At 35.4% G+C, this 27,220-nt stretch overlaps 1 protein-coding gene across 3 annotated transcripts in view; it reads left to right on the top strand.

The window, feature by feature from the left end:
* Positions 1-19,722, top strand: part of LOC123566143 (SHC-transforming protein 1-like) — a 60,613-nt gene extending 40,891 nt beyond the window's left edge. For all 3 annotated transcript variants that reach the window (XM_045360021.2, XM_053550140.1, XM_045360022.2), the window contains exons 9-13: positions 3,133-3,259; positions 3,770-3,883; positions 4,544-4,686; positions 8,929-9,060; positions 9,669-19,722. In XM_045360021.2, coding sequence (XP_045215956.1) covers positions 3,133-3,259; positions 3,770-3,883; positions 4,544-4,686; positions 8,929-9,060; positions 9,669-9,806 — 654 coding nt within the window. In that variant the 3' untranslated portion in view covers positions 9,807-19,722. The remainder of the gene's footprint in view (positions 1-3,132; positions 3,260-3,769; positions 3,884-4,543; positions 4,687-8,928; positions 9,061-9,668) is intronic.
* The last annotated feature ends 7,498 nt before the right edge of the window (positions 19,723-27,220 follow it).

Here is a 27,220-nt window from a genome sequence, read left to right as displayed (position 1 = left end):
TTAGAATGTTTAGTTAAAGTTTTTGATAACGTTAAATATCTGTTACTATTAAAGCTTTTGACTTGAAACTCAAAATAGTTATTTACTACCAAAGTCTACACCAGGAGACACAATTCTCATAACTATAATTTGAATTTTAACAGAGTTATGCCCCTTTTTAACTTTTTTTTCTAAGATTTTTTTTTACTGGCAAAGCTCAAATTCAGAGTCAAGCACTGAGAAAAGTCAAGCGTGCTGTCTACGGACAGCTCTTGTATTGAAATCATGATTCATTCAGTGTTTGTTCTTTGTGATGGGTTACTTTTTAGCTCGACTATACAAATTATGGAGAGCTGATCTACTCGACCCGGCGTCTGTGTCGGCGTCCACATTTCGGTTAAAGTTTTGATGCACTTACACTTTATCTCTGTAATTACTTGATGGATTTGTTTCGTACTTAAAATAGTTATTCCTCATCATCACCCACATCATATGGCTCAAGGGCCATAACTCTCACACCAATATTTCATGAATTACCCCCCCTTTTTATTTAGAATTTCAGGTTAAAGTCTTGATGCACTTTCGCTCTATCTCAGTTATTGTACCCACCCCACAACAAAGTTGTAAGGCGGGGTATACTGGTTTCAGGTTGTCTGTCTGTCTGTCCGTAGACACAATCTTGTGCGCACCAACCATCTCTCCTCATCCCCTTGACACAATTTAATGAAACTTCACACAAGTGATCAGTAACAACAGTAGTTGTGCATGGGGCATGTTAGGTTCTTTCAGAAAAAAATTGCAGAGTTACGGGACTTTGTTTTTTGTTACTATACTATATACATAGACACAATCTTGTGCGCACCATCTCTCCTCATCCCCTTGACACAATTTAATGAAACTTCACACAAGTGATCAGTAACAACAGTAGTTGTGCATGGGGCATGTTAGATTCTTTCAACAACAAAAATTGCAGAGTTACGGGACTTTGTTTCTTGTTAACATACTATGTACATACAGTCTGCATATGCAATCTTGTGCGCGCCTAATCTTTCGAGCCCTTGCACACAATTTAATGAAACTTCACACAAGTGATCAGTACCAACCCTAGTTGTGCATGGTGCATGTTACGTTCTTTTAGATAAATATTCTGCATAGTTATGGGACTTTGTTTTTTGTTACTATACTGTATACATACAGTCTATATACATACAGTCCACATAATTATGCAATCTTGTGTGCATCAAATTGCAATGTACTGTGTCAGTGCATGCGGGGGTACATTCGTCACCTTTAGTGATAGCTCTTGTTACTAAATGGATTTGATTCAAACTTAAAACAGTTGTTTCACCTTAACACCCACATCGTATGAAACAAGGTCCATAACTATGGTACCAATATTTCATAAATTATCCCAGCTTTTTACTTAGAATATCAGGTTAAAGTTTTCATGCACTTTCACTCTTATCTCAGTTATTACTAAATGGATTTGATTTAAACTTAAAATAGTTATTCAGCATCATCACTCACATCATATGACACAAGGCCCATAACTCTTGCACCAATATTTCATGAATTATCCCCTCTTTTTACTTAGAATTTCAGGTTAATGTTTTAATGCGCATTCACACTATCTCAGTTATTACTAAATGGATTTGATTCAAATTTAAAATAGTTGTTCCACCTTATCAACCACATCATATGACTCAAGGTCCATTACTTTGGTACCAGTATTCCATGGATTATGCACCCCCAACCCCCACCTTTTTACTTAGAATTTCAGGTTAGAGTTTTGATGCACTTACACTCTATCTCATTTTCAGTTATTACTAAATAGATTTGATTCAAACTCAAAATAGTTACTCAACATCATCACTCACATCATATGACACAAGGGCCACTCTTGCACCAATATTTCATGAATTATCCCTCTTTTTACTTAGAATTTCAGGTTTAAGTTTTGTGCACTTTCACTCTATCACAGTTATTACTTAATGGATTTAAAATAGTTTTTCCACCTTATCACTCACATTATATGACACAAGATCCATAACTCTAGTACCAACATTTCATGAATTATGCCCCCCTTTTACTTAGACTTTCAGGTTAATTTTGATGCATTTTCACTTTATTATACGTCATTTTTATCTACAATGCTAAAATCCTATTACCCGGGAAAGAGATATTTTGACTATCAGAAACATTTTCAACCTCTTTGACACGTAACCAAGCGAAAGTGACTGTCAGGTCATGTGACTGTGCTGATATTTTGAATGTCGTATAAAGGCAAAGAACTGCTTCAATTTTTTAGCCAAATCATGAAATGATTGCCTCCCTTGTACACATATATTAATGACGTCACTATTCAATGTGTACACAGGCGATTACCGCGCTAAAGATGAAACTGTTGAATTAAATGAATTAAACTTAACTTTTTAATGTACTTAATTTTGTTTGGTATAATAAAATAAATATCATATGACAGTGTGTATGACATTGATATTGTCAACCATCGAAACAGAATGTCACCACTCAGCTTTCGCCTCAGGTGATATTCTGCCCTCTGGTTGACAATATCAGTGTCACACATGCTACCATATGACATTTATATAATATCCTAGTTATTACTAAATGGATTTGATTCAAGCTTGAAGTTGTTATTCCACATCATCACCCACATCATATGACACAAGGTGCAAAAATCACTCTTGCACCAATATTTCATCAATTATCCCCCTTTTTGCTTAGAATTATGCTTATTTAATGTTTTTTATCTCTCTTATTACTAAATACTTTTGACACAGACTCAAGCTATTGTCCAGTATCTTTATTCTTATTGGAGTCATTAAACACTAGTGATAGCACCAACTTCCTCAGATGTGCCCAGTTTCACTATCCAGCATCGAAATAGTCAAGCGTGCTGTCTCCTGCGACAGCTCTTGTTCATTCAGTCATGATTGTTTCACATTGCACTCCTAGGTTAATGTGATTGCACTTCAACCGCTTCAAATTATACAATGTTTGTTGCACGGTTCATTGGATATAATGCCTTTTAGCTATGAAATCTAAGTAATTAGAAAATAAAAGGGTCTTAAGGTATAAAAATGATTCTGTCTCTGATTTATATATCAAAGAAATATAATTTGTATTTTTCAGGTGAGTGATGGAGTGTATTCTTCAGTGAAAGAGACTGCCAGTAATGGTCCAACTTACGATACACCAAAAGAAATGTCTTTAATAGACTTTGGTGACGACGGTGGCAAAAATATTTATGATAATTCTGGTAAGTATTTTGTAAATAAATGCACTGGCATTGACATACTACCTGACTGTTAAATCAAACACATTTGTGATAAATTTTCTCTGATGTAGAGCTTTTTGTTATGTTGTTAAGATTATTCATGAAGGGTCATTTTAATTAATATGCTCCTTAATAATGTTCGTGGGCTGGGATGTCCAGAATAGTCCTACTGTTCTCAAGGGATCTAGCCCAAACTTACAGATATATATTTTCTCAACAACTACTGGCTGGAGTTCTTTGAAACTTCCAAATTTCTTTTGAAGTTTCACTACAAAGACAAGGGATGTGGCCAGTTGATGAATTCCACTTTTGTGCTTTGAAATGCAATAATCATACTTCAGGGAGCATTCACCTGTTTTACCGATATTTTCCTGTTTATGTTTGGATTACTCCTAACCTAAGGATTACTTGAGCACTTTGCTCAGCTCCTTTGGAGTTGGAGTGATCAATGCTTTACTGTATTTAAAAGCATTTTTTCTTCCTCTTTTCCAGAAAAAGGTCAAGGTAATGCTGATGTTGACCCTTCACAGTCAGATCTCTATGACAACTCCAAGTTAAAAGGTGGAATATCGTCCCCACAGAGTCCTCTGGACCCCTTTGATATGGGTATGTTTTCATTTAAGCTAAAAAGTTTATTAAAACTTTAGATTTTATTTTATTGTGAAATGGGTGTAGATATTTTGTGTAATTCACATGACATTTGTACTTTCCAAAAACATTCTCACATTTGATTGTTTCATTTTCTTGATATTTAGAAAAGGAGAGAGATTAAGTAATAAATCACTCTAAAAAATAATAAAAAGTCTACATACGGTGAGAAATTATTTAAGAAATAATATATACCAAACAGTGATTAGTCGTTGAATAAATCATTGTTTGGAGTTCAGATGCGAAGGAATTATATAATAGTGTGCATCAAAATGTCAATGATTTTTGTTCAAGAGCAAATCACAGTTTGAGATCACGTAATCCTTGAGGACATCCACCAAAGCCTGTTTTGTGTGGGTTTCTTTTTCATTGTGCTGCTCTGACTCAAGGCTATGATGTATTAACTGTGACATATAAACTGTGAATTGTTACATAATAACATACAATTTTCAAATTTTTTTGGTTAAAAAGGAAAATTATGGGATGTGTTAGAATGATTTATTTGAAACAATTATTGTAATCTTGAAAATGAGAAAATATTTCTAGTTATTTATTGGCAAGAACTGTCAAAGCATAGAAATAACATAAATATTTTAAGCAGTTTTTGTGTTAATTTAGAACCATTTAATTCCTCCCTATCCAATGGGCATGGAGAGCCACAAAGTGGTGGAGCAGCAGAAGGGCGAGCAAAGGCAAATGGTGTACAAAACAAATCTCCCATCTTTGAAGAATGGTTCCATGGTAACCTCAGTAGAAAAGAAGTAAGTTTTATATCAGTTGAAAGAGATGTTTTAAAATTCAAACATATTACAAAGTATTTTAATATCCTTAAACAGGCATCTTGTTAGCAAATCAAAAATGCAATTTAAAGTTACATATTGGCAAACAGGTGTATCATTATGTCTCCCCCATAGTTTTTGCCTTTGCTATCCATCTGTCCGTCTATTTTCACAGGTCAAACTGCTGGCCAGATTTCTACAAAACTTCACAGGAGTGATCAATACCAAGCTTAGTTTTGTGTATCACCGGCACATTCCGCTTCGCTTCACAAAATGGCCGCCAGAGCTAAAAACAGAAAAATCTTGTCTGGCTTTGACAGGTCAAACTGCTGGCAGGATTTCTGTGAAAATTCACAGGAGTGATCAGTACCAAGCCTAGTTATGCATATCGCCGGCACGTTCTGCTTCGCTGCACAAAATCTTGTCTGGCTTTCATAGGTCAAACTGCTGGCTGGATTTCGGAGTGGTCAGTACCAAGCCTAGTTGTGCATATCGCTGGCATGTTCCACTTCGCTGCACAAAATGGCTGCCAGAGCTAAAGGTATACATAGGGGGGAGACATATGTTTTTGTGACAAAATACCTAGTTTATTATTGTTATTTGTTTGATCCTGGTTTGAACCCTGCCCTTTAGACACAAGTATTGACTCCAAGGTTATAAAAACAGATTCTGGAGACTGGGCACTGAATGTAGCCTTGTCATTAGTTTGTTTCATCATGAAGCTCAGGGAACCAGTCAAACGCTGCAGTTAAAGACTGGTCTCAAAGTTTGATTTTATGGCCTTGGAACCTGGTTATTCTAGGGAACCAAGCTGTAGATAGATAGATAGATAGATAGATAGATAGATTCGTGAATATATATGTCATGAATACAAATATTACAAATATCACAATTATAAAAACCAACATCATTACAAACATACATTCAATTATATCACAGAAATAGCTATGTCTTATATCTCAGATTGATATTAAAGAAAAATGGACTAGCTCTTTTATATAAAAAATGAATAAATTTTGTGACATATATATCACAGTATAACCCATAAAGTATTTCTACTTATTTCCAATGGGGTCCTTGTGAAAAATTATCAAGGTACAAAATATTGGCTGTTTTAAATGCAACTTTTAGCTTGACTATTCAAAGAATAATCTGAGCTGTTGTACTCACCCTGGTGTCGGTGCCGACGTCGACTTAACACCTTGGTTAAAGTTTTGCATGCAAGTACGATATAGCTATTATTTAAAGGCATATAGCTTTGAACCTTATTATGTCTCCCACCACACAGTGGTGTGGGAGACATATTGATTTACTCCAGTCTGTGTGTGTGTGTGTCTGTCACAAAGCTTGTCCGCACTCTAAGTCAGACATTTCTCATCCGATTTTCACCAAACTTGAACAAAATGTGTTTGACCATAAGACCTCAGCCAAGTTCGATAACAGCCAAATCGGTCCAGGCGTCTTGGAGTTATGGCCCTTGAATTAGCAAAAATAGGTCTTTTTACTCTTGTCCGCACTCTAATTCGAATATTTCTCATCCGATCTTCACCAAACTTGAACAAAATGTGTTTGACCATGAGACCTCAACCAAGTTCAATAACTAGCCAAATCGGTCCAGGCATTTTAGAGTTACGGACCTTGAATTACCAAAAAAATCCGTCTGTTTACTCTTGTCCGCTCTCTAAGTCGAACATTTCTCATCTGATCTTCACCAAACATGAACAAAATGTGTTTGGCCATAAGACCTTACCCAAGTTTGATAACTAGCCCAATCCGCCGAGGCACTTTTGATTTATGGCCCTTGAATTACTGACTGGATCCACTCATCCAGACCATCTAATTGGATCCACTCGTCTAAAACATCTAGAGAAGCTAACATTTTTCATAGGGGCAGTTGTGGGAGACATGCGCTTTTCTCAAAAGCATCTCTAGTTTATTTATATTTCTAGGTCAATAACTAATCTCAAAGGATAAAGTCCCATAGCTCTGACATGTATTTTGGGCAAATTATGCCCCCTTTTGGACTTAGAAAATCCTGTGTAAAGTTTTGCATGTAAGTTATTGTCTCCAAAACTAATGCAGATATTGATTTAAAACTTCAAGTGTCTTCAGGGTTATAAAAATAGGTGATAGCATCAAGTCCCATAACTCTGACACATATTTTGGCCAAATTATGCCCCCTTTTGGACTTAGAAAATCTAGATTAAAGTTTTTGCATACAAGTAACTATCTCAAAATCTAATGCAAATTTTAAATTGAAACAAAACTAGGTCATAGCATCAAGTACCATAACTTTGACATGTACTTTACAAAATTATGTCCTTTTTTAATCCCCCGCCGTGGCGGAGGGATTATAGGAATGGTCTGCGTCCGTCCTTCCGTCCATAACAAAATCGTGTCCGGTCCATATCTCCTAAACCCCTTGAAGGATTTTCATGAAACTTGGGTCAAATGATCACCTCATCAAGACAATATGCAGAACCCATGAGTCAGCCTTGTCGGTTCAAGGTCAAGGTCACAACTCAAGGTTAAAGGTTTGAGTCTGCCATTTTGTGTCCGCTCTATATCTCATAAACCCCTTGAAGGAATTTTATAAAACTTGGGTCAAATGATCACCTCATCAAGACGATGTGCAGAACCCATGAGTCAGCCATGCTGGCTCAAGGTCAAGGTCACAACTTAGGGTCAAAGGTTTTGAGCCTTCCATTTTGTGTCCGCTCTATATCTTCTAAACTCCTTGAAAGATTTTCATGAAACTTGGGTCAAATGATCACCTCATCAAGACGATGTGCAGAACCCTTGGGTCAGCCTTGTCGGCTCAAGGTCAAGGTCACAACTCAAGGTCAAAGGTTTGAGCCTTCCATTTTGTGTCCGCTCTATATCTCCTAAACCCCTTGAAGGAATTTTATCAAACTTGGGTCAAATGATCACCTCATCAAGACGATGTGCAGAACCCATGAGTCAGTCATGCCGGCTCAAGGTCAAGGTCACAACTTAGGGTCAAAGGTTTGAGCCTTCCATTTTGTGTCGCTCTATATCTCCTAAACTCCTTGAAGGATTTTCATCAAACTTGGGTCAAACGATCACCTCATCAAGGCGATATGCAGAACTTATGAGTCAGCCATGTTGGCTCAAGGTCAAGGTCACATCTGAAGGTCAAAGGTTTGAGCCGTCCATTTTGTGTCCGCTCTTTATCTCCTAAACCCCTTGAAGGAATTTTATAAAACTTTGGTAAAATGATTACCTCATCAAAACGATGTGCAGAAATTATGAGTCAACCATACCAGCTCAAGGTCAAGGTCACAACTAAGGGTCGAAGGTTTGAGCCTTCCATTTTGTGTCCACTCTGTATCTCCTAAACCCCTTGAAGGATTTTCATCAAACTTGTGTCAAATGATCACCTCATCAAGAACTCATGAGTCAGCCATGTCAACTCAAGGTCAAGGTCGCAACTGAAGGTCAAAGGTTTCAGCTCTGTATCTCCTAAACTCCTTGAAGGATTTTCATGAAACTTGGGTCAAATGATCAAGACGTTGTGCAGCATTCATGAGTCAGCCATGTCAGTTCAAGGTCAAGGTCACAGCTAAAATCAAAGGTTTACCCTTTCACTATCCATAGCAGTGGCGGGGGATTTAGCTGTCTTTCAGACTGCCTTGTTGAACTTAAAAACTCCTGGTTAATGTTTTGCATGCAAACTAATGCAAATACTGGATTGAAACTCTATAGATATTTTAACATTTATGGTAATATTCCTGCTTCTGGGACAACAATTTCAGGCCTGGAGTCAGTGTAGAAGATATTCCTTACCAGTAAGATGAAATGTATTAAAGTTGTTGATAATACACAAATAGATTACTTTATTTCCTCTAAATTCTGGTATAAAGAGTAAAAAGTGGTATGGATCAAGGCTTGGAATTTTTTTTAATTCGATCAGTCTGAGACTGAACAGTTCAGTTAGCAGTACCAAGGTGAATCAATAAGGCAAGCAGGTGGTTGTGTATTGAAATTTCAGACCAAATTTTTACTTTTTTCTCGGTGTGTAATCTTTTATTTTTCCATTTTATAAATCCATCTGGAAAGATTAAGATTGGTCTTAAGCTGAGAAAATGGCAATTTCCAAGGTGATGGTATCAATTGGATTAAAAACAAGAAAGATGGGTTTGATGATGTCTATATTTTGTTGCCTTTTGAAGTATGTTTCAATATTGAATGTGTAAATTGTAGGCAGAGAAGTTGTTGCAGAATGATGGTGACTTCCTCGTACGGCAAAGTTCAGCCGACCAAAACCAGTATGTACTCAGTGGCAGACAGAATGGTATAGTGAAACATCTGTTGTTAGTTGATCCAGAGGGGGTTGTAAGTATTTTAAAATCATGAGTTGCATGCTAATTAGCTCTACATATGAAGTATTGAAGTATATGGAGAACTGTCATGCTTGCCCATCATTGCGTCTCTATCTGTGCCCTGACTTTGTGTAGTTGACCTACAGTCATAAAACAATAGGGGATTGTTTTATAGCATGTGAAGTTGTGCACCTGATGTTCTCTTTAGGATTTCACTCAGCTAGGCCAGAGTTATCGTCCTTCACTTAGTGAAAAATACACATAAAGTTCTTAAAAGTTTGTTGCATACATCTTAAAAAATGTTTCACCTAGAGACATGAAACCATATACAGTGACAGGAGTGAGGGGCACCTGTGTCCTATGGACACACATGTAGTTTAAACAGAACCTGTTGGCGTGATGCAAAGTTTGAAAACCAGGTTTTCATGGAATTTCCGCATTTCTTGCAGCTAAGCCCAGTGATACCCAAACAAGATAATTGCTTATCAATGAAGATGCTTTCTTCACAGTTAACTTTATAATTGTCAAAGAATTTGATGAGTTTGACCAGATTGAAATATTATTCAGTTGTTCATTAATTGTTTTCTTATAATATATTAGAAATGTTTTATTTTCTTGCAGGTAAGAACGAAAGACCACTCATTTGACAGTGTGCCTCACTTGATACACTTCCACAGAACACAGAAAATACCAATTGTTTCTCAGGAGAGTGAACTTCATTTGAAACAACCAATCAGCAACAAACTTACAATGTGCTGATAACCAGTGGCCAATGAGTGCTATTTGGAGGATCCAATCAGCAACAGGCTTACAGTTGCTGGCCAATGAAGATGATTATAATCTGAACAGCCAATCAAAAAGAAGCTAATAGTTTGTTGATTATAAAATGCACAAGACAAGACTTAGTGAAAAACCCAAGAATAAAACTTTCAGAAAAAAATTACACACACACAAAATGTTTTTACTTTGGTGACACGATTGTTGTTTTAGATGTGTGTATGTTAGTATTGGAGGTTGACTATTAAGTCATTAAGAGGCCTCCATACCTTCATCTTCATAACTACATTGATGTGATGAAAAAAGCTGACAGAGTAACTTTCTCTGCTGTTCATCAGTCTTCCAAATTGTGAACTTTTAACCGTACACAAACTTTTGATATATGGTGTTTGCTTTTTGTAAGTTTATCAGAATACAGCAAGAGATTTTTTAAGTGTGAAATTTGTTGTATATTTTCAGAATTTTCCTGTACAAGTATTTTTACCTGTTTTGACACATTGAGTTCTTTTACAGGACCAAAATTTCAGGAAGAGCATATAGTTGAGTTGATCATTTAAAATTGTACATCTTTTGTACATTTGTTTTTTTAGCTCACCTGTCACAAAGTGACAAGGTGAGCTTTTGTGATCGCGCAGCGTCGGTCGTCCGTCGTGCGTGCGTGCGTAAACTTTTGCTTGTGACCACTCTAGAGGTCACATTTTTCATGGGATCTTTATGAAAATTGGTCAGAATGTTCCCCTTGATAATATCTAGGTCAAGTTCGAAACTGGGTCATGTGCGGTCAAAAACTAGGTCAGTAGGTCTAAAAATAGAAAAACCTTGTGACCTCTCTAGAGGCCATATATTTCACAAGATCTTCATGAAAATTGGTCAGAATGTTCACCTTGATATCTAGGTCAGGTTCGAAACTGGGTCACATGGCTTCAAAAACTAGGTCAGTAGGTCAAATAATAGAAAAACCTTGTGACCTCTCTAAAGGCCATATTTTTTTTGGGATCTGTATGAAAGTTGGTCTGAATGGTCATCTTGATGATATCTAGGTCAAGTTCGAAACTGGGTCACATGCGGTCAAAAACTTGGTCAGTAGGTCTAAAAAAAGAAAAACCTTGTGACCTCTCTAGAGACCATACTTTTGAATGGATCTTCATGAAAATTGGTCAGAATGTTCACCTTGATGATATCTAGGTCAAGTTTGAAGCTGGGTCACGTGCCTTCAAAAACTAGGTCAGTAGTTCAAATAATAGAAAAACCTTGTGACCTGTCTGAGGCCATATTTTTCATGGGATCTGTATGAAAGTTGGTTTGAATGTTCATCTTGATGATATCTAGGTCAGCTTCGAAACTGGGTCAACTGCGGTCAAAAACTAGGTCAGTAGGTCTAAAAATAGAAAAACCTTTTGACCTCTCTAGAGGCCATACTTTTCAATGGATCTTCATGAAAATTGGTCAGAATGTTCACCTTGATGATACCTAGGTCAGGTTCGAAACTGGGTCAAGTGCCATTAAAAACTAGGTCAGTAGGTCAAATAATAAAAAAACCTTGTGACCTCTCTAGAGGCCATATTTTTCATGGGATCTGTATGAAAATTGGTCTGAATATTCATCTTGATGATGTTTAGGTCAAGTTCGAAACTGGGTCAACTGCGGTCAAAAACTAGGTCAGTAGGTCTAAAAATAGAAAAACCTTTTGACCATTCTAGAGGCCATATTTTTCAATGGATCTTCATGAAAATTTGTCTGAATGTTCACCTTGATGATATCTAGATAAAGTTTGAAACTGGGTCATGTGTGGTCAAAACTAGGTCAGTAGGTATAAAAATAGACAAACCTTGTGACCTCCCTAGAGGCCATACTCTTAATGTGATCTTCATGAAAATTGGTGAGAATGTTAAGCTTGGTAATATCTAAGTCAAGTTCAAAACTGGGTCATGTGCCTTCAAAAACTAGGTCATTAGGTCAAATAATAAAAAACCTTGTGACCTCTCTAGAAGCCATATTTTTCAATGGATCTTCATGAAAATTGGGTCCTGTGGTGACAGGTGAGCGATTCAGGACCATCATGGTCCTCTTGTCTTTTAATTGCAATTTCTTGCTTAAATCACACAGTTTGTTTAAGCTTGACATTTTGGTACCATTTTCATCATGATTGCCCTTAAGAATTCAGCATGAGAACTAGGGTCACAAACCACAACTCAGGTTTTATGTAATATTGTTGAAACTAAACTTACAATTAGTTGTTAAAATCAAAATATGTTACTTGCATCAAATATGACCCTGACTTCTCAGTTGAGGTAAATGTAGTGCTAACTTTGTTCTTCAAAATCAAGAGATTAAAGACTGTAGGTGTGCATTGCAGCTCTTTGAGGTTTGCTCATTAAGATAAAGAGGGCCAGCTATTTAGTGTGTTTATGTCTTGTGGCAAATGATTGTTTATTTTTGTCCAGTGGCGCAATCATTTAAATTTTGTGATGTTAAAAATTGATATTGTTTATTTTCCATTTCTTGCATATTATCATGCACAGCTTTCTTACTTTTTGTATTGGTAAATAGTGCTTTACACTCCCTCATGCTAGTTTATATAGTGCCAGATTTGTGTGATTTCTTTTTAACATTCCAATTTTTGATGCTTGATTAATTAATTTCATTGCTCTAAGCGGCGTGTAATTAGAATAGTAAAAGGGTAGTTGCTTGATTAATATTTTTTAATGCTCTAAGCAGTGTATAAAAAACTTGTAGAAAGATAGAAGAAATAGAAGAATAGTTTAATTAATCATGTTTTATTACATGACACCAGGAGAGGGTTTGATTGGAGATTGGATAGGATATCTTATATTGTGTAACATGCGGTTTCATCTTGTTCAGTACTTTAGCAGCCATTTATGTAGCCTAACACAGTTAAATGTGACTCGATATTGTAAATAATATAACATAAATGGATGAAATACAATGTTACCAACCACTTTGCCGTGGTTAGACTTACGTTTTAGGGAGAGTCCAATATGCTCTTCATTCAGTGGTTGTCTTTTTTGCATTTTCTTTTTTTCTTTTTTTGATTTGGAAATGTAACTGCTTCAGATACATCTCCCATTAATTATAGATAAATGCTCAGAGTCTAAGAGAGGAAAAGAAATGATGATTTCGTAAAGAATGTATTATCCATGATGAGTCGTAATGTACATGTGTGAACAGTAAAATACTCAAAACAAAATTATTGCAAAAGTATTAAAAGTACTTGTTCTCTTTTATAATCTTTTATTAAAATTATTGTTTATTACACATTTGTTATAAGCATTTTTAAGCTTTTACCTAAAGTGCTTTTGGATCTTTGGTTGCAGATTTTTTTATACACTTTTTTCTATGTACAAATATGCAGGAAAATCAAACATGTTATGACTGGTTCAGATAGTTTCTCTTCAGTTTAAGTCATGAAAATACTGTTTACTTGACTGGTTACATGGGATAATTATATATTTGTTTATAAATACCTATTCACATGGACTTAATTTTCTCTCTTGTCTAGTCAATGACTGTTATGTAACTGTAATTTTTCTACCAACAGTCATTCACCTTAACAAAGAATATGCCAGACTCAAGTAGAAGTAGGTCTCTAACTTCAAGATTAAGTTCACAATTTGAGATCAAAGATACACAGGTCATTTATAATTTTCACACGAATGGTCTTGAAAACAAGTAACAGAAGTCAAATTGACTTGCAGAGAAATACCGGTAATGTGCAAAACCAACAAATCATTGTGAAGATTTTGTTGCACGTGTTTAGCAATTTCCTTTGAAGTATTAACTTTTCAGAACCCCCAATATTAGAATAGATAGTCAGGTACTTATAATATACACTGGTACCATCATTCAGCAGTTTTGAATGCATTTGAACTACAGTTTACATTTGCTACACGTGAAGTTGCTTTGCCTGTGATCATTCTCATAATTACATGACTGTATTCTATTGTTCCTCTGATTGGCTAAAAACGGTTTGAAAAGTAATGAGTAAATATCATATCAACTTATGTTGGGCTATAAATAGTACAATAATAAAAATAGATCGAAGTAGGTGCTTGTAAAACCAATATCAAACTGATATGGTCTAAAAATAGATGGCAATATTTCCAATTTCAATCGTCCAATTAAATGAGAATACAATTGTAATTACAAGACTGACTATACATCTATTCATGTAATAAAGCAATTATTGAATCAACCCTCAAAAAGTTATATACACCTCGCCTTCAGCTCGGTGAATATAACTTTTTATGGGTTGATATCAACCTATGAAAAAGTCGACAATTGTATACTGTAGGACAGTACCTGCCTGCAACACAGCTGCAGGATAGTACCTGCCGGCAACACAGCTGCAGGATAGTACCTGCCGGCAACACAGCTGCAGGATAGTACCTGCCGGCAACACAGCTGCAGGATAGTACCTGCCGGCAACACAGCTGTTTACTACTTGCATAGTCTGTGTGTTTTAAATGATTCAGGATATACATTGAATGATTAAATGCTTAAGGATATACATTATTAACCTTTTGATTCAAAGCCCCTTTTGAATGATTGTCTTTAGTAAGCATAGCATAATTAAAGGCACATCTGGTAGTTTTTTAGCTCACCTGAGCACCAAGTGCTCAAGGTGAGCTTTTGTGATCGCCGTGTCAGTCGTCCGTCCGTCGTCAACAGTTTGACTGTTAACACTCTAGAGGTCACAATTTTGGCCTAATCTTAATGAAACTTGGTCAGAATGTTACCCTCAATAAAATCTTGGACGAGTTCGATATTGGGACATCTGGGGTCAAAAACTAGGTCACCAGGTCAAATCAAAGGAAAAGCTTGTTAACACTCTAGAGGTCACAATTTTGTCCCAATCTTAATAAAATTTGGTCAGAATGTTACCCTCAATAAAATCTTGGACGAATTCGATATTGGGTCTTCTGGGGTCAAAAACTAGGTCACCAAGTCAAATCAAAGGGAAAGCTCGTTATCACTGTACAGGCCACATTTATGACTGTATCTTCATGAAACTTGGTCAGAATCTTAATCATGATGATCGCAAAGTCTGGGTCATGTAGGGTCAAAAACAAGGTCACCAGGTCAAATCAAAGGAAAAGCTAGTTAACACTTTAGAGGCCACATTTATGACCATATCTAAATGAAACTTGGTCAGAATGTTAATCTTGATGATCTTTAGGTCAAGTTCGAATCTGGGTCATGTGGGGTCAAAAACTAGGTCACCAGGTCAAATTAAAGGAAAAGCTAGTTAACACTTTAGAGACCACATTTATGACCATATTTTAATGAAACTATCTTGATGATCTTTAGGTCAATAGGTCAGGTGAGCGATACAGGGCCTTCATGGCCTCTTGTTTTTTTTTGTCAAGTTTTTTTTTTTTTTTTTTTTTCCTTGGAAAATTTGTTTTCAGATTGAATGCTTTACAATGAATGAAGCCTATATTTCTGTGAAGAAGGCATTGTAAAAACTTTTGCCAAGTTTTGAATGTCAAAAAACATATTTCTTTTGTTTTTAGTAATTTTAGCTAGAATTCTAAGCTGTGTCATTCTCTTCCAAATGAATACCTTGACTTACAATAATTTCGTAAATTTTAAGATTGCAGTGTTCATGAACTAGGAGATTATTTTGAACAAAATTTTAAGTAAATTATAGAATGATTAGACTAAATTTTAAAACAACATTAAAACATTAAGGACATTTTTCCATATTTGGAAGTTTTGAGTTAAAGGATGCAATGAATTTAAACAAACTCTTTATCTTTAGTTCATTCATTAAAGTCAACAAATTAATAAAATTTCGAAAAAATCTGTCCATTATGAGGAAACTGTCGGATGTACCTTTAATAAATCATTTTATTGTAGATACGAGTTTTTATTGTACATGTTAATGTTTGTTGTTGATATTGTAAGAGAAAACAGTTCATAATACAGTTCAAGAGCCATAATATATTGTACTATATGTTATTTTTGCATGATTTTGTTATATTTCTATATCAATCAAGAGTATATTGTGTGAAGTTATTTTGATATGTCAGATTTTCTCATGCCTGGTGTCGGATTTTTAAGACTTAGCAGAGCTATATTTTAGATATTTCCTTATATGGTAATATATTTTCTTGTTGATATATTACGGTATTCTTTGAATTGCTTTATCATTTTCTAGTCATTGTCTGTGTCTTAGTTATTTGTCTGTCTTACAGACCCTTTCCCTCTTGCTTGTATAATTACTTCCCCTTAATTACATACAGGAATTCATCCCCTTGTCAGTTTCAAAACCATTCATCAAGTCCTGTAGGTAAGCCTTTTCATTAGAATACGATTTGAAAAATAGGAATTTCAGAGACTGGTCTGTTCAGCCATATAACCACTATAATTATAAGTAGTGAGGGAATGTATTTGGATACAAGCTGTAAAAACCATAAGGGAGGATATTTGATATAAGGTTTTTAGATATAAACTGTAAGGGAGGGTATTTAGATATAAACTGTAAAGAATGGTATTTAGATATAAACTTTCAGTGCCCCTCATCGATGTGGGTTCTACCCAGGTGCCCGTCGTGATGAAATAATGCACAGAGGGGCACCTGGGGTCTTCCTCCACCATTAAAGCTGGAAAGTCGCCATATGACCTATCATGTGTCGGTGCAACATTAAATCCAACAAAAAAAAACTTTCAAGGTAGGTATTTTTTAGATATAAACTTTAAGGGAGGGTATTTGGAAGTTACCAGATGTGTGTAGCAATATCAGAATTTTACAACAGACAGCAATACCGGTATGTATAAAATAATAGTATCAACTGTCTTTGTTTTTTATGAGAATGATACAAAAGCACTAAGTTCCACTACATGTATATATTACAGTACATTTTTAGTAGATGACCAAGGAAATAGAAATATGTTATAGACTTTGTAACTGCTTGGAACTCACAAAATGCACCATTTTGTTTTTTGGAACATGTCTCTCATATTTTTTGCTATACAATTTTTCCCTTTTACCAGGCGGTGTATCAAGACATATATAAGGTCTAGGCCAGGTGAGTAATTTAGAGCAGTCGTGACCCTCTTGTTTCACTTCTTGTTGGAAATTACTTAGAAATGAAAATTCTGAATTTCAAAATAAAATGACAAAACTGTGTACATCAATACAAGGGATCAAGGTCAGACAAGTTATGTCTGGCTGTATGTATGATGAAAAGTGAGATAAGTTTTATTTAGGTATATTGTGTAGAGAATGTTTGCATACTGGGTTTTGGAACTACATTCCAACTTTTTTTCATCAAACTTGGTTTATGAAATCCTTCCCTTTTCTGAAACTCGACATCTGGTACCAGGAAAATATATAGTGTATATTGTTGTACCACTGGTGACTTTTAACTATTAAGAAACATACCTCCGGTCCTGACGTTATTACCCTTGTACAATATTGTAAACTTGTAAGTTGCAACTTGAATGTTGTTGTTGTCATTAAATTTTCAATTAAAACATAGTTAGAGGTTGTATACACTACTGATTGCTCTGTCAAATTTACCTGGGCCTATCAGTTTTGAGCAGTTCAAATTTATATTTTTCTAAAACATCTCTTATTTACTCTGGATACAAAATACTTCATTTAGCTTATTTTAAATTGTACATTCTAACTGAAATAGATAAATTGAGCCGTGCCATGGGAAAACCAACATAGTGGGTTTGCGACCAGCATGGATCCAGACCAGCCTGCGCATCCGCGCAGTCTGGTCAGGATCCATGCTGTTCGCTAACAGTTTCTCCAATTCCAATAGGCTTTAAAAGCGAACAGCATGGAGCCTGACCAGACTGCGCGGATGCGCAGGCTGGTCTGGATCCATGCTGGTCGCAAACCCACTATGTTGGTTTTCCCATGGCACGGCTCAATTTACGATTGTGCTTTGCATTGTGATGAGGATTAAGATGAACAATTGAAAATAGAAAAATGCCTTAAACAGGTCTAGGAAAGAGGTATATTTACAGATAATCTATAAATTTACAGATCATGTGTTTGAAAACTGCTAAAATTATATATAGACTCAAAATCTCAGCTTGAAATTAATTGATTTACTAATGGTGTGTATAAATAAAGGTCAGTTGTAACTCTCAGTCATTTCTGTTGACTTTGATTTTTCTTAAAATGTCAAAAAAACTCAAAGTTAACAAAATTGGCTGAAACTCAGAAATGACCTTAATTTATGCATACAATACATAAACCAATTAATTTCAAGCTGTGGTTTTGAGAATAAATGTAATTTCATCAGTTTTCATATACACAATCTGTAAATTTATAGATCGAAAAATCTGTAAATTTATAGATTAACTGTAAATATACCACTTACCTAGACATGTTAAACATGTAGTAATTTTATTGTTCTTTTTCACTCATTATTCAGTATATTTTATTGACATTGCATATATGATTTGTTATTTTTGTTTAAGAATAAAAGTTTTATTGTATAGATGTAAATGTTTTAGAGGTTCCATTTTGTTGTGCAAACCTTTATAGCTCACCTGAGCCAAAGGCTCATGGTGAGCTTTTGTGACCGCTCAATGTTTGTCGTGTGTCGTGCGACGTGTGTCGTCCGTCTGTCAACATTTTCTAAAAAAATCTTTTTGAAAACCACTTGGCAGAATTACACCAAACTTCACAGGAATGATCCTTGGTTGGTCCCCTTTCAAAATTGTTCAAAGAATTTATTTCCATGCAGAACTCCGGTTGCCATGGCACCCAAAAGGAAAAACTTTAAAAATCTTCTTGTCCAAAACCGCAAGGCAGAGAGCCTTGATATTTGGCATGTTACATAATCTTATGGTCCTCTATTAAGGTGGTTCAAAATGTGCCCCTGGAGTGAAATGAGGCCCCGCCCCTGGGGTCACAAGTTCTACATAGACTTGTATAGGAAAAAACTTAAAAAATCTTCTTGTCTAAAACCACAAGGCCTAGGCCTTTGATATTTTGTATGTAGCATTGCCTTGTGGTCCTCTACGAAAATTGTTCAAATTATGCCCCTGGGGTGAAAAGAGGCCCTGCCCCGTGGGGTCTCAAGTTTTACAAAGACTTATATAGGAAAAAAACTTTAAAAATCTTCTTGCCTGAAACTGCAAGGCCTATGCTTTTGATATTTGGTATGTTGCTTTTCCTAGTGTTTCTCTACCAAAATTGTTCAAATTATCCCCCAGGGGTGAAAAGAGGCCCTGCCCTAGGGTACCAGTCTAACATAGGCTTATATAGGGGAAACAAAAAAAGATCTTCTTGTCTGAAAGTTCAAGGCCTAGGCCTTTGATATTTGGCATGTAGCATTGCCTGGTGGATCTCTACCAAGTTTGTTCAAATTATGCCCCTGGGGTGAAAAGAGGCCCAGCTCTGAGGGTCATTTGTTATAATTATGAGTTATACAGGAAAAAATACTTCAATAATTTTCAGATCATATTTCCAAGACTGTTTAATTATAATTACCTGATGACCCAAAGCGATTAGGGATCACTTGACTGTGACCTTGACCTACTGACCTACTTTCTTGTTTTTTAAGATACAGCCTTGAAATTTGGATGCCATGTACAGTTTTACACACCAGTCTTAAAACTGACTTTCAGTTACCATGAATGTGACCTACTGACATACCTTCTTAATATTCTAGCATCTGCTTGCCATTTGAAACATGTGGCTTATATTACTCAGGCAAGCGATACAGGGTCATCATGACCCTCTTGTTTCTCTTCTCATAAATATTTGTATCAGTACTTTTTGGTGAACATGAATGCTATGTATGTAAGTTATAGTAACATTGAATGTGCTGCTTCAGAAATTTTGTCATTGTGTAACCATTTAACATCTGACATGTTGTTGAATTAAAATAATAAAAGAAAAATTGAAGTTCTGCCTTATCTTCCATGATTTATTTACAGTTAAATAGAATATTACAACATAACACATATCACAAGTAGAATACAACTTACAGGGCAATGTACAAAGAATATAACTGAAGACATGAATGAAGAAAACCTGCAAAAGAATGCACCAAGTGTTTTCAAACCCCACACAAGTGGAGCATTTTTAGATAACTTGACAGGGCATAATTCTACTTAAGGCCTATGCTATTTTGAAATTATGAATTAGGTGGGTGGGGTACATGATATTATTTCTGATGAATTTCGAAGTTACTGTAAAACAAACTTATTCCAATGTGACAATACATCAAAACCATGAAGTGCTGAACACTTACTTTAATTTAAAAAGTAAAGTGGGAAAAGTTATCAGTATGTTCGTGTTACAATTTTCGGGGTAAGTATTCTATGTCATCGTGCATAACTGCGAAAAACTATAACATACATAATAAAGCTAAACTATCCGTGTAAATGAGCTGAGAGCTATTTTTCTATTTCCGTTTATTACTTTTCTAAAAAACACATTACACTTTACCAGGTGTTGGCAAAATTTGTCATTTTTGTGCACATGCCTTTACACATGAAAGAAGTCCGAACTATAGGTATGGTGTGCGAGAAGGGCCTGGGCGCTTACGTAGTGCTCATTTACAGGAATTGTACTGCTCATATATATATGAATTTTATAGGTAGATAAAATTATTTATGTCATTGTTGTACATTTGGAGCAAATCGGTCCTATTCTGAAATATGTTGATTTATATACTACGGTAAAAGCCAATCAATGAATTCCTTTTATACTGTTGAACCAATCGTGAAACGGCATCTTCCATCTTCGTCAGCATTCAAGAGTGAATAGCACGCTTCTTTCTTTAATTTTATTTTGGCTAATTTCTTGTTTTATCTTACCACCACATCCCAATCCGCCTCCTCTTTCAAGTGACAATTTTCTGATTTTGAAAGATTTCTCTTAATAGGCAAATTCATCTACATATCTTGATATGCTTTCGGTGGTTATATCCGCCCTAATATGTAAATATATATATTTGTTATGGTATTGGACTGTAATTCCATTCAGATATGAGAACATATCTATTTGTTAAGGACGGTATGTTTCGCCCAGATACGTGAAAATATAAATTTGTTAAGGTATCTTTCGACGTATTATTTAGCATGGATGATTTGAACTGTGAATATATACTTTTTACACTTAACATTTAATTCCACGAGTACACACACATATACATATATATTTATCTTTACCCTTTATACAATAGGAATATGTTTGTTTTACCTGTAAGATTAAAGCATTAACCCCTCGTGAAAAAATAATGCATGTGGCGTTCACTGTTGATTTATAATTGTAATATTATATTTTGACGTTACACTGAAACAAACAAACCCTTTTTTATTTCATTTATATGAAACAAACAGACAAAAACGGGAACAATGTTTATTTTGTTTGATTGAGAGTAACACCGAAACGACACAATGAACTTTCACCAGGTTTTGTTGGTGGGGAAAGGCTACAGGGGTCCCTCCAGACATTTTTGAGGCTCAGACTAGTACCTAGATCGAGACACTAACCTCAGTTGGATGGCATCCTTACGTGAAAAGTTTCACACCTCAAGTGGGTTTTTGTTCCCACGTCAGTGATGGGCGAGGAATTCGAAGTCAGCGACCATGACCATCAAGTTTTTCTTTTGCAAGTATAAAACATAAATATTCAATTAAATTTCGTAAACATAACTGATACGCTCAATGACATTTACCACGTCGGAAGTTACAAATGGTTTGCCGAATACACCATACTTTTAAATACAAAGTTTACACACAATGTGGGTCGGAAAGCACGAAATTTACGTTCTTGAACGTATATGTGAATAGTTACCTTTGAAATGTAAACAAAGGCATAAAAGTAACTGTTTTCATGTTCGTGGTAAGGATCGACTTGTGATTGTCAATGTTCCCGATACGGAATATATATGAATGTATAAACACGAGCCGTTTCATCTTACAGGACTTACAAGAACATAGTAAGCGGTTGTTTATTTATTGTATTTATGTTCTAGTAACCTTTGACACTGATTTCGAGGACAGACCGGGTTTGTGACATATACATGTCTGTTGTTGGGCTGGAAAAAGATAGATCCAAAATTTAAACTAAAAGCTATATTGCATAAAATTTTCGTTATTTCTGTGCATACAATTCGGTTGTTTGAAGGTTAGAATATCAGAAAATTACAGGAAATAAAGCATGTCTTTGAAAAAGTACCGATCTTTCATCATTTGTTTGGTTGGCGCATGATTACAAATTTAATGTTAGTAGGCCGTGATGTCCATGAAGCCGTGTAAAGTGATAATTTTGATGACACGTTGGTTTTATTTTGTAATTGTGAGTGATCGTTAAGTGATCAGAAAGATCGGACAGTGGGATGTTATAAAAAAGTGATGTTTTATTTAGATTAGAAAGTCAATCGTACTCTACAATAAGGAACTCTAAGGTAAAATACTCCTTTTATTTCGTTCACTGAAGAAAACATGGCGGACATAGTTTTGTAAAAGAGCGGTGCACGTGTGATTCGTGTAACATAGTTTAACGGCGTTTTCTTAGAAAACTAACGCTCAGCTCATTTACACTGACATATCCTTGATTGAAGAATATATATATTGTATATATATGAGAGACTTACGGTACCAAATAATTACCCCGAAAATTTCTATGCATTTTCTTCTAGTGTACTGTTGGGACATGTTTTTGAGTGTCATTGATACTTTATAATTTATTCGGAGATACATTTTCTTATAAATATTAGTTTCTTTTCGATCCCCGTGCATTTCTCGCGTTGTTACAACAATCTCAGTTTTACATAGGAAGTTTGCATTGTCGAAATAGCATAGTCCTTAATGTTAAAATTTTGTTTTTAATATAGAAATTTTGCATTTAAGCAGGTTTCTCTGTAACAACTTGACCAAATGTTTTCAAACTCTACTTACATTTATGGCATCATGGGATGGTTTCAACTCTGGCTTACATTTTAATTTTCCTCTTTTTCAAACTTACATTTTGCATGTGAGCTTGTTTCCGAGCCCGTCCAAAAACTTTAACTTTACACAATATTATCAATCTTTTTCAGTGGACTGCCAGGAAGTTTTGTATATAAACTAGCACTATTTGGAAGTTTCAAATAGTGCAATGCACTGGCAGACAAGTCTTGATTAAGAAGTCGATCTAACTCGAATGTTAAAACTGAAATACCGCCTAAATTTACCTTTATTATTGTCCTGAAAAGCGAGCTCCATTAATGACCTGAAAAATGATCAGTTTACTGTCCTGAAAAAATAGTTATATTTCTGTCTTTATGTCTTAACAATGTGAGCTCTAATTTACTACAAGGCATTGTCTTGAGAGATATAGTTTATTTTCCAGAATTTGAGCTAAAGTGTCTTACTGTGTTCAAATCTGAGCCATATTTTGTGAATAATCCAATCTTTTAAAAAATAATTTTAGCTGAATATCTTTTTTGTTAGGTTGAATTCTTCATGTTAGGAAGCCATCCAGCTGGCTTACGGAAGGGTTCTACCCAGGTGCCCGCTCGTGATGAACGGAGGGGCACCTGGGGTCTTCCTCCACCATTAAAGCTGGAAAGTCGCCATATGACCTATCATGTGTCGGTGCGACGTTAAATCAAACAAAAAACAAACAAACTTTTTTGTTAGAGATAGTGTATTTTCAAAGAAAAGTATCTAGTAGTAATTAGAACTGCCACAGCACAAAGAAGTAGGTCAAGTACAGTCCACCAACCTGAAAAAAAAGAAAGAAAAAAGAATTACTCTCTTAATAACTTGGTTTCAGCATGGCACTCCTCATTTAGAAAAGCGTTTCTGCTAAATATAAAGACTTCTTCTTATATATCCAGGTTATGGCTTGAACAAGGCCTTATGTGACTTCTGACTCACAAATGTGACCTTGACTTGAGATATGGACCTTGGATATGTGCAAGCATTCATTCGTGTAAGATATCAAAACCAGAGGGCCAAGATGGCTCTAGGTCGCTCACCTGATAAACACACCATAACAGTGTAGACATGTTTGACATAGTGATTTCATGGAAACAAATATTCTGACCAATTTTCATTAAGATTGGATCAAAAATGTGGTCTCTTAAGTGTAAACAAGCATTTTCTTCAATTTGACCTAGTGACCTAGTTTTTGAGCTAAGATGACCTATATTCGAATTTGACCTAGATTTGATCAAGGCAATTTCATCAACCTCGATTAAAAAATACAGCCTCTATCGCATACAAAACGTTTTTCTTTGATTTGACCTAGTGACCTAGTTTTTGACCCCAGATGACCCATTTTCAAAATTGGTCTAGATTTCATCAAGGTTATCATTCTGACAAAATTTCATGAAGATCAGTTGAAAAATACAGCCTCTATCGCATACACAAGGGTTTTCTTTGATTTGACCTAGTGACCTACTTTTTAACCCCAGATAACCCATTTTCAAACTCTGTCAAGATTTCATCAAGGTAATCATTCTGACCAAAATTCATGAAGATAAAATGAAAAATACAGCCTCTATCGCATTTACAAGATTTTTCCTTAAGTTGACCTAGTGACCTAGTTCTTGACCCCGAGTGACCTATTTTCGAACTTGGCCTAGATTTCATTAAGGTAATCATTCTGACAAAATTTCATGAAGATCAATTGAAAAATACAGCCTCTATCGCATACACAAGGTTTTTCCTTGATTTGACCTAGTTTTTTAACCCAGATGACCCATTTTCGAACTCGGCCTAGATTTCATCAAGGTAATTATTCTGACCAAAATTCATGAAGATAAAATGAAAAATACAGCCTCTATCGCATACACAAGGTTTTTCCTTGATTTGACCTAGTGACCTAGTTTTTGACCCCAGATGACCCATTTTCGAATTCGGCCTAGATTTCATCAAGGTAATCATTCTGACAAAATTTCATGAAGATCAATTGAAAAATACAGCCTCTATCGCATACACAAGGTTTTTCCTTGATTTAACCTAGTGACCTAGTTTTTGACCCGAGATGACCCATTTTCGAACTCGGCCTAGATTTCATCAAGGTTATCATTCTGACCAAAATTCATGAAGATCAGTTGAAAAATACAGCCTCTATCGCATACACAAGCTACATGTTGACGGACAGACGACAGACAGACAGACGCCGGACATCGAGTGATCAGAATGCTCAGGTGAGCTAAAAATTGCTCCATGCATTTGGACAAAAATGACCTTTGAGATCTTGGGCTTGCACAAGGCACTCCCTCTCAATGAGGTTAACATCTATGGCAATATGAAAAGAATTGCTCCATGTGTAACGTTTCAGTGCCACACAAATCCCGTCAGTGAAAAGCTAGCTCATCACCAAAGGTGATTTAATGCGCATATATACTGTCATTTTACTCCAATGACAATTGACAGGTTTACAAATTTGCATATTAATGGAATTACTTCCCTTTATGCATTCAGTAATCGTTACATTACTTTCCCCTCCGAGAAATCTCGTCCCGAGATTTGGCCTGGGAAATACATGGGTAAGGCAACTCCAGTCCGGCAGTTGACTTCATCCCACCGCTGCCACCATTTGTAACGTTTCAGTGCCACACAAATCCCGTCAGTGAAAAGCTAGCTCATCACCAAAGGTGATTTAATGCGCATATATACTGTCATTTTACTCCAATGACAATTGACAGGTTTACAAATTTGCATATTAATGGAATTACTTCCCTTTATGCATTCAGTAATCGTTACACATGCATGGCAAAGTTTTTGTCTGGACAAAATTGGACAGACTCAGGTAAGCACAAGCACAAACACTGTCTATCAGCTTTGATGACTGTGTTGAGCTGAAGAAGAACATGATGCTTGGTGCAGGTGTTTTTACCAACATGTGTTTCCTTGGCATATATATAGACAACAAATATTACATTTTATATTCATGAGAATTCTAAACATTTTGAAATGGTTCTGTTCATATTTTGTATTTATTTTATATTTACAATACATAATCATACCTGTATGTATTGAACAACATTTTACTTTGACACATATTGACATAATTACATAGGATTTAAACCCATGTGACTTCAAAATTTACTTCAACATAGCAGAAGGTGAGTCAAAACCAATTTAAATGATGTGAAAATACACGCATAAAGTGAGAAACTATGGTTCCAGATGTCAAACCTCTGAACACAGAAAACTATGGAGCTTGATGTTACAGGTTTGACCACGAGGAGAGGCAAATGTCCTCTGTGGCATCAGAAAAAATCTGGAGTCGTTCATCCTGCACCTTAGATTCACATGGAGAAGTTAACATTTAATTGTGGATAACAAGGCAGTGCTGATACAGAATCCAGTATAAGTTGTAGGTTGAATAAGTGATTACTATTACTTAAGCAAATCAGTACTGAGGTATAATAATACACTTATATGCGACAAACTTTATATGAGAGATGAGATAAACTTTACAGGAGATAAACTTTTTACTGAAAGCCAGCATACAATACCTACAGTAAGAAGAACTTCTTTTGTTATAGTGACGAAATTTAAAACAGTGAAGCCAATTGGACTGCCATTCAGTTTGGACAGGAACAAATTCAACTGAAAAGAAAACAAATAAGGACTTCGGACACTTTCTATATGAATTTGCCTACTCAAAGAGTGAAAAATAAACCACTAGGTAATAAGTATTTAATTATGTATGCCATCAAAATACATATTTCAGATTATTTCTTAAAGTAAAAATTTCAATATTTGTTTCATAAAACGATGATTTCTATTCTAAAAGAATTACGTACCCTGTTATATAGATATAAAAAGTGTTTTGCTTTATATAACATTGTTCCCACCCGTGCATCAAAACCATATTTAGTCAGCATAATGTAGATATTAATTGTACACATTTTCTGTGACTATTGTGTTGATGCAAGGGGTGGAACAGTACTTTTAAACAAAAAGTATAATTACAGGGTGTTCCCAAATGTAAAGTAACCAATACTTTTTATATTCATTTTTAATAAATTGATAGTCACATAATTTTACATATGTTTGTAACTCAAATACTATACAAATGTTTGAAAGGGTACACACAGGCATGTTATACATTTATAGTTGTGAGAGAAGCAAATACTGTGAATTCATTATTATTCGTTGGGTTAAATTTTCATTGGCTTATCCTGGTTGTTTGTTGCAGTAGATTGGCAAATATGTGCTTTAACATACTTGCAACACACCAGGTATTCTTCTGCATGCCCCCTCGCGATGCGCACACCACTAGCGATGATGATGTAATTTGTTTTCCATTTTGTTTTTATCATTTTTTTTGTATTTCTTACATATCTTTCATTTCTTTATTTTTTCATCTTCTTCTGTGCGTTTATATTTATTTCTTTTAGTCACATACTAAATGTCACACGCATTCATCACTTCATGTTCTTCCTTTT

Source organism: Mercenaria mercenaria, chromosome 8 (assembly GCF_021730395.1).
Source record: "Mercenaria mercenaria strain notata chromosome 8, MADL_Memer_1, whole genome shotgun sequence".
In the NCBI taxonomy this organism is placed as follows: domain Eukaryota; kingdom Metazoa; phylum Mollusca; class Bivalvia; order Venerida; family Veneridae; genus Mercenaria; species Mercenaria mercenaria.
The sequence above is the reverse complement of the archived record's forward strand: the minus strand, read 5'-3'. Positions and strand labels throughout refer to the sequence as shown.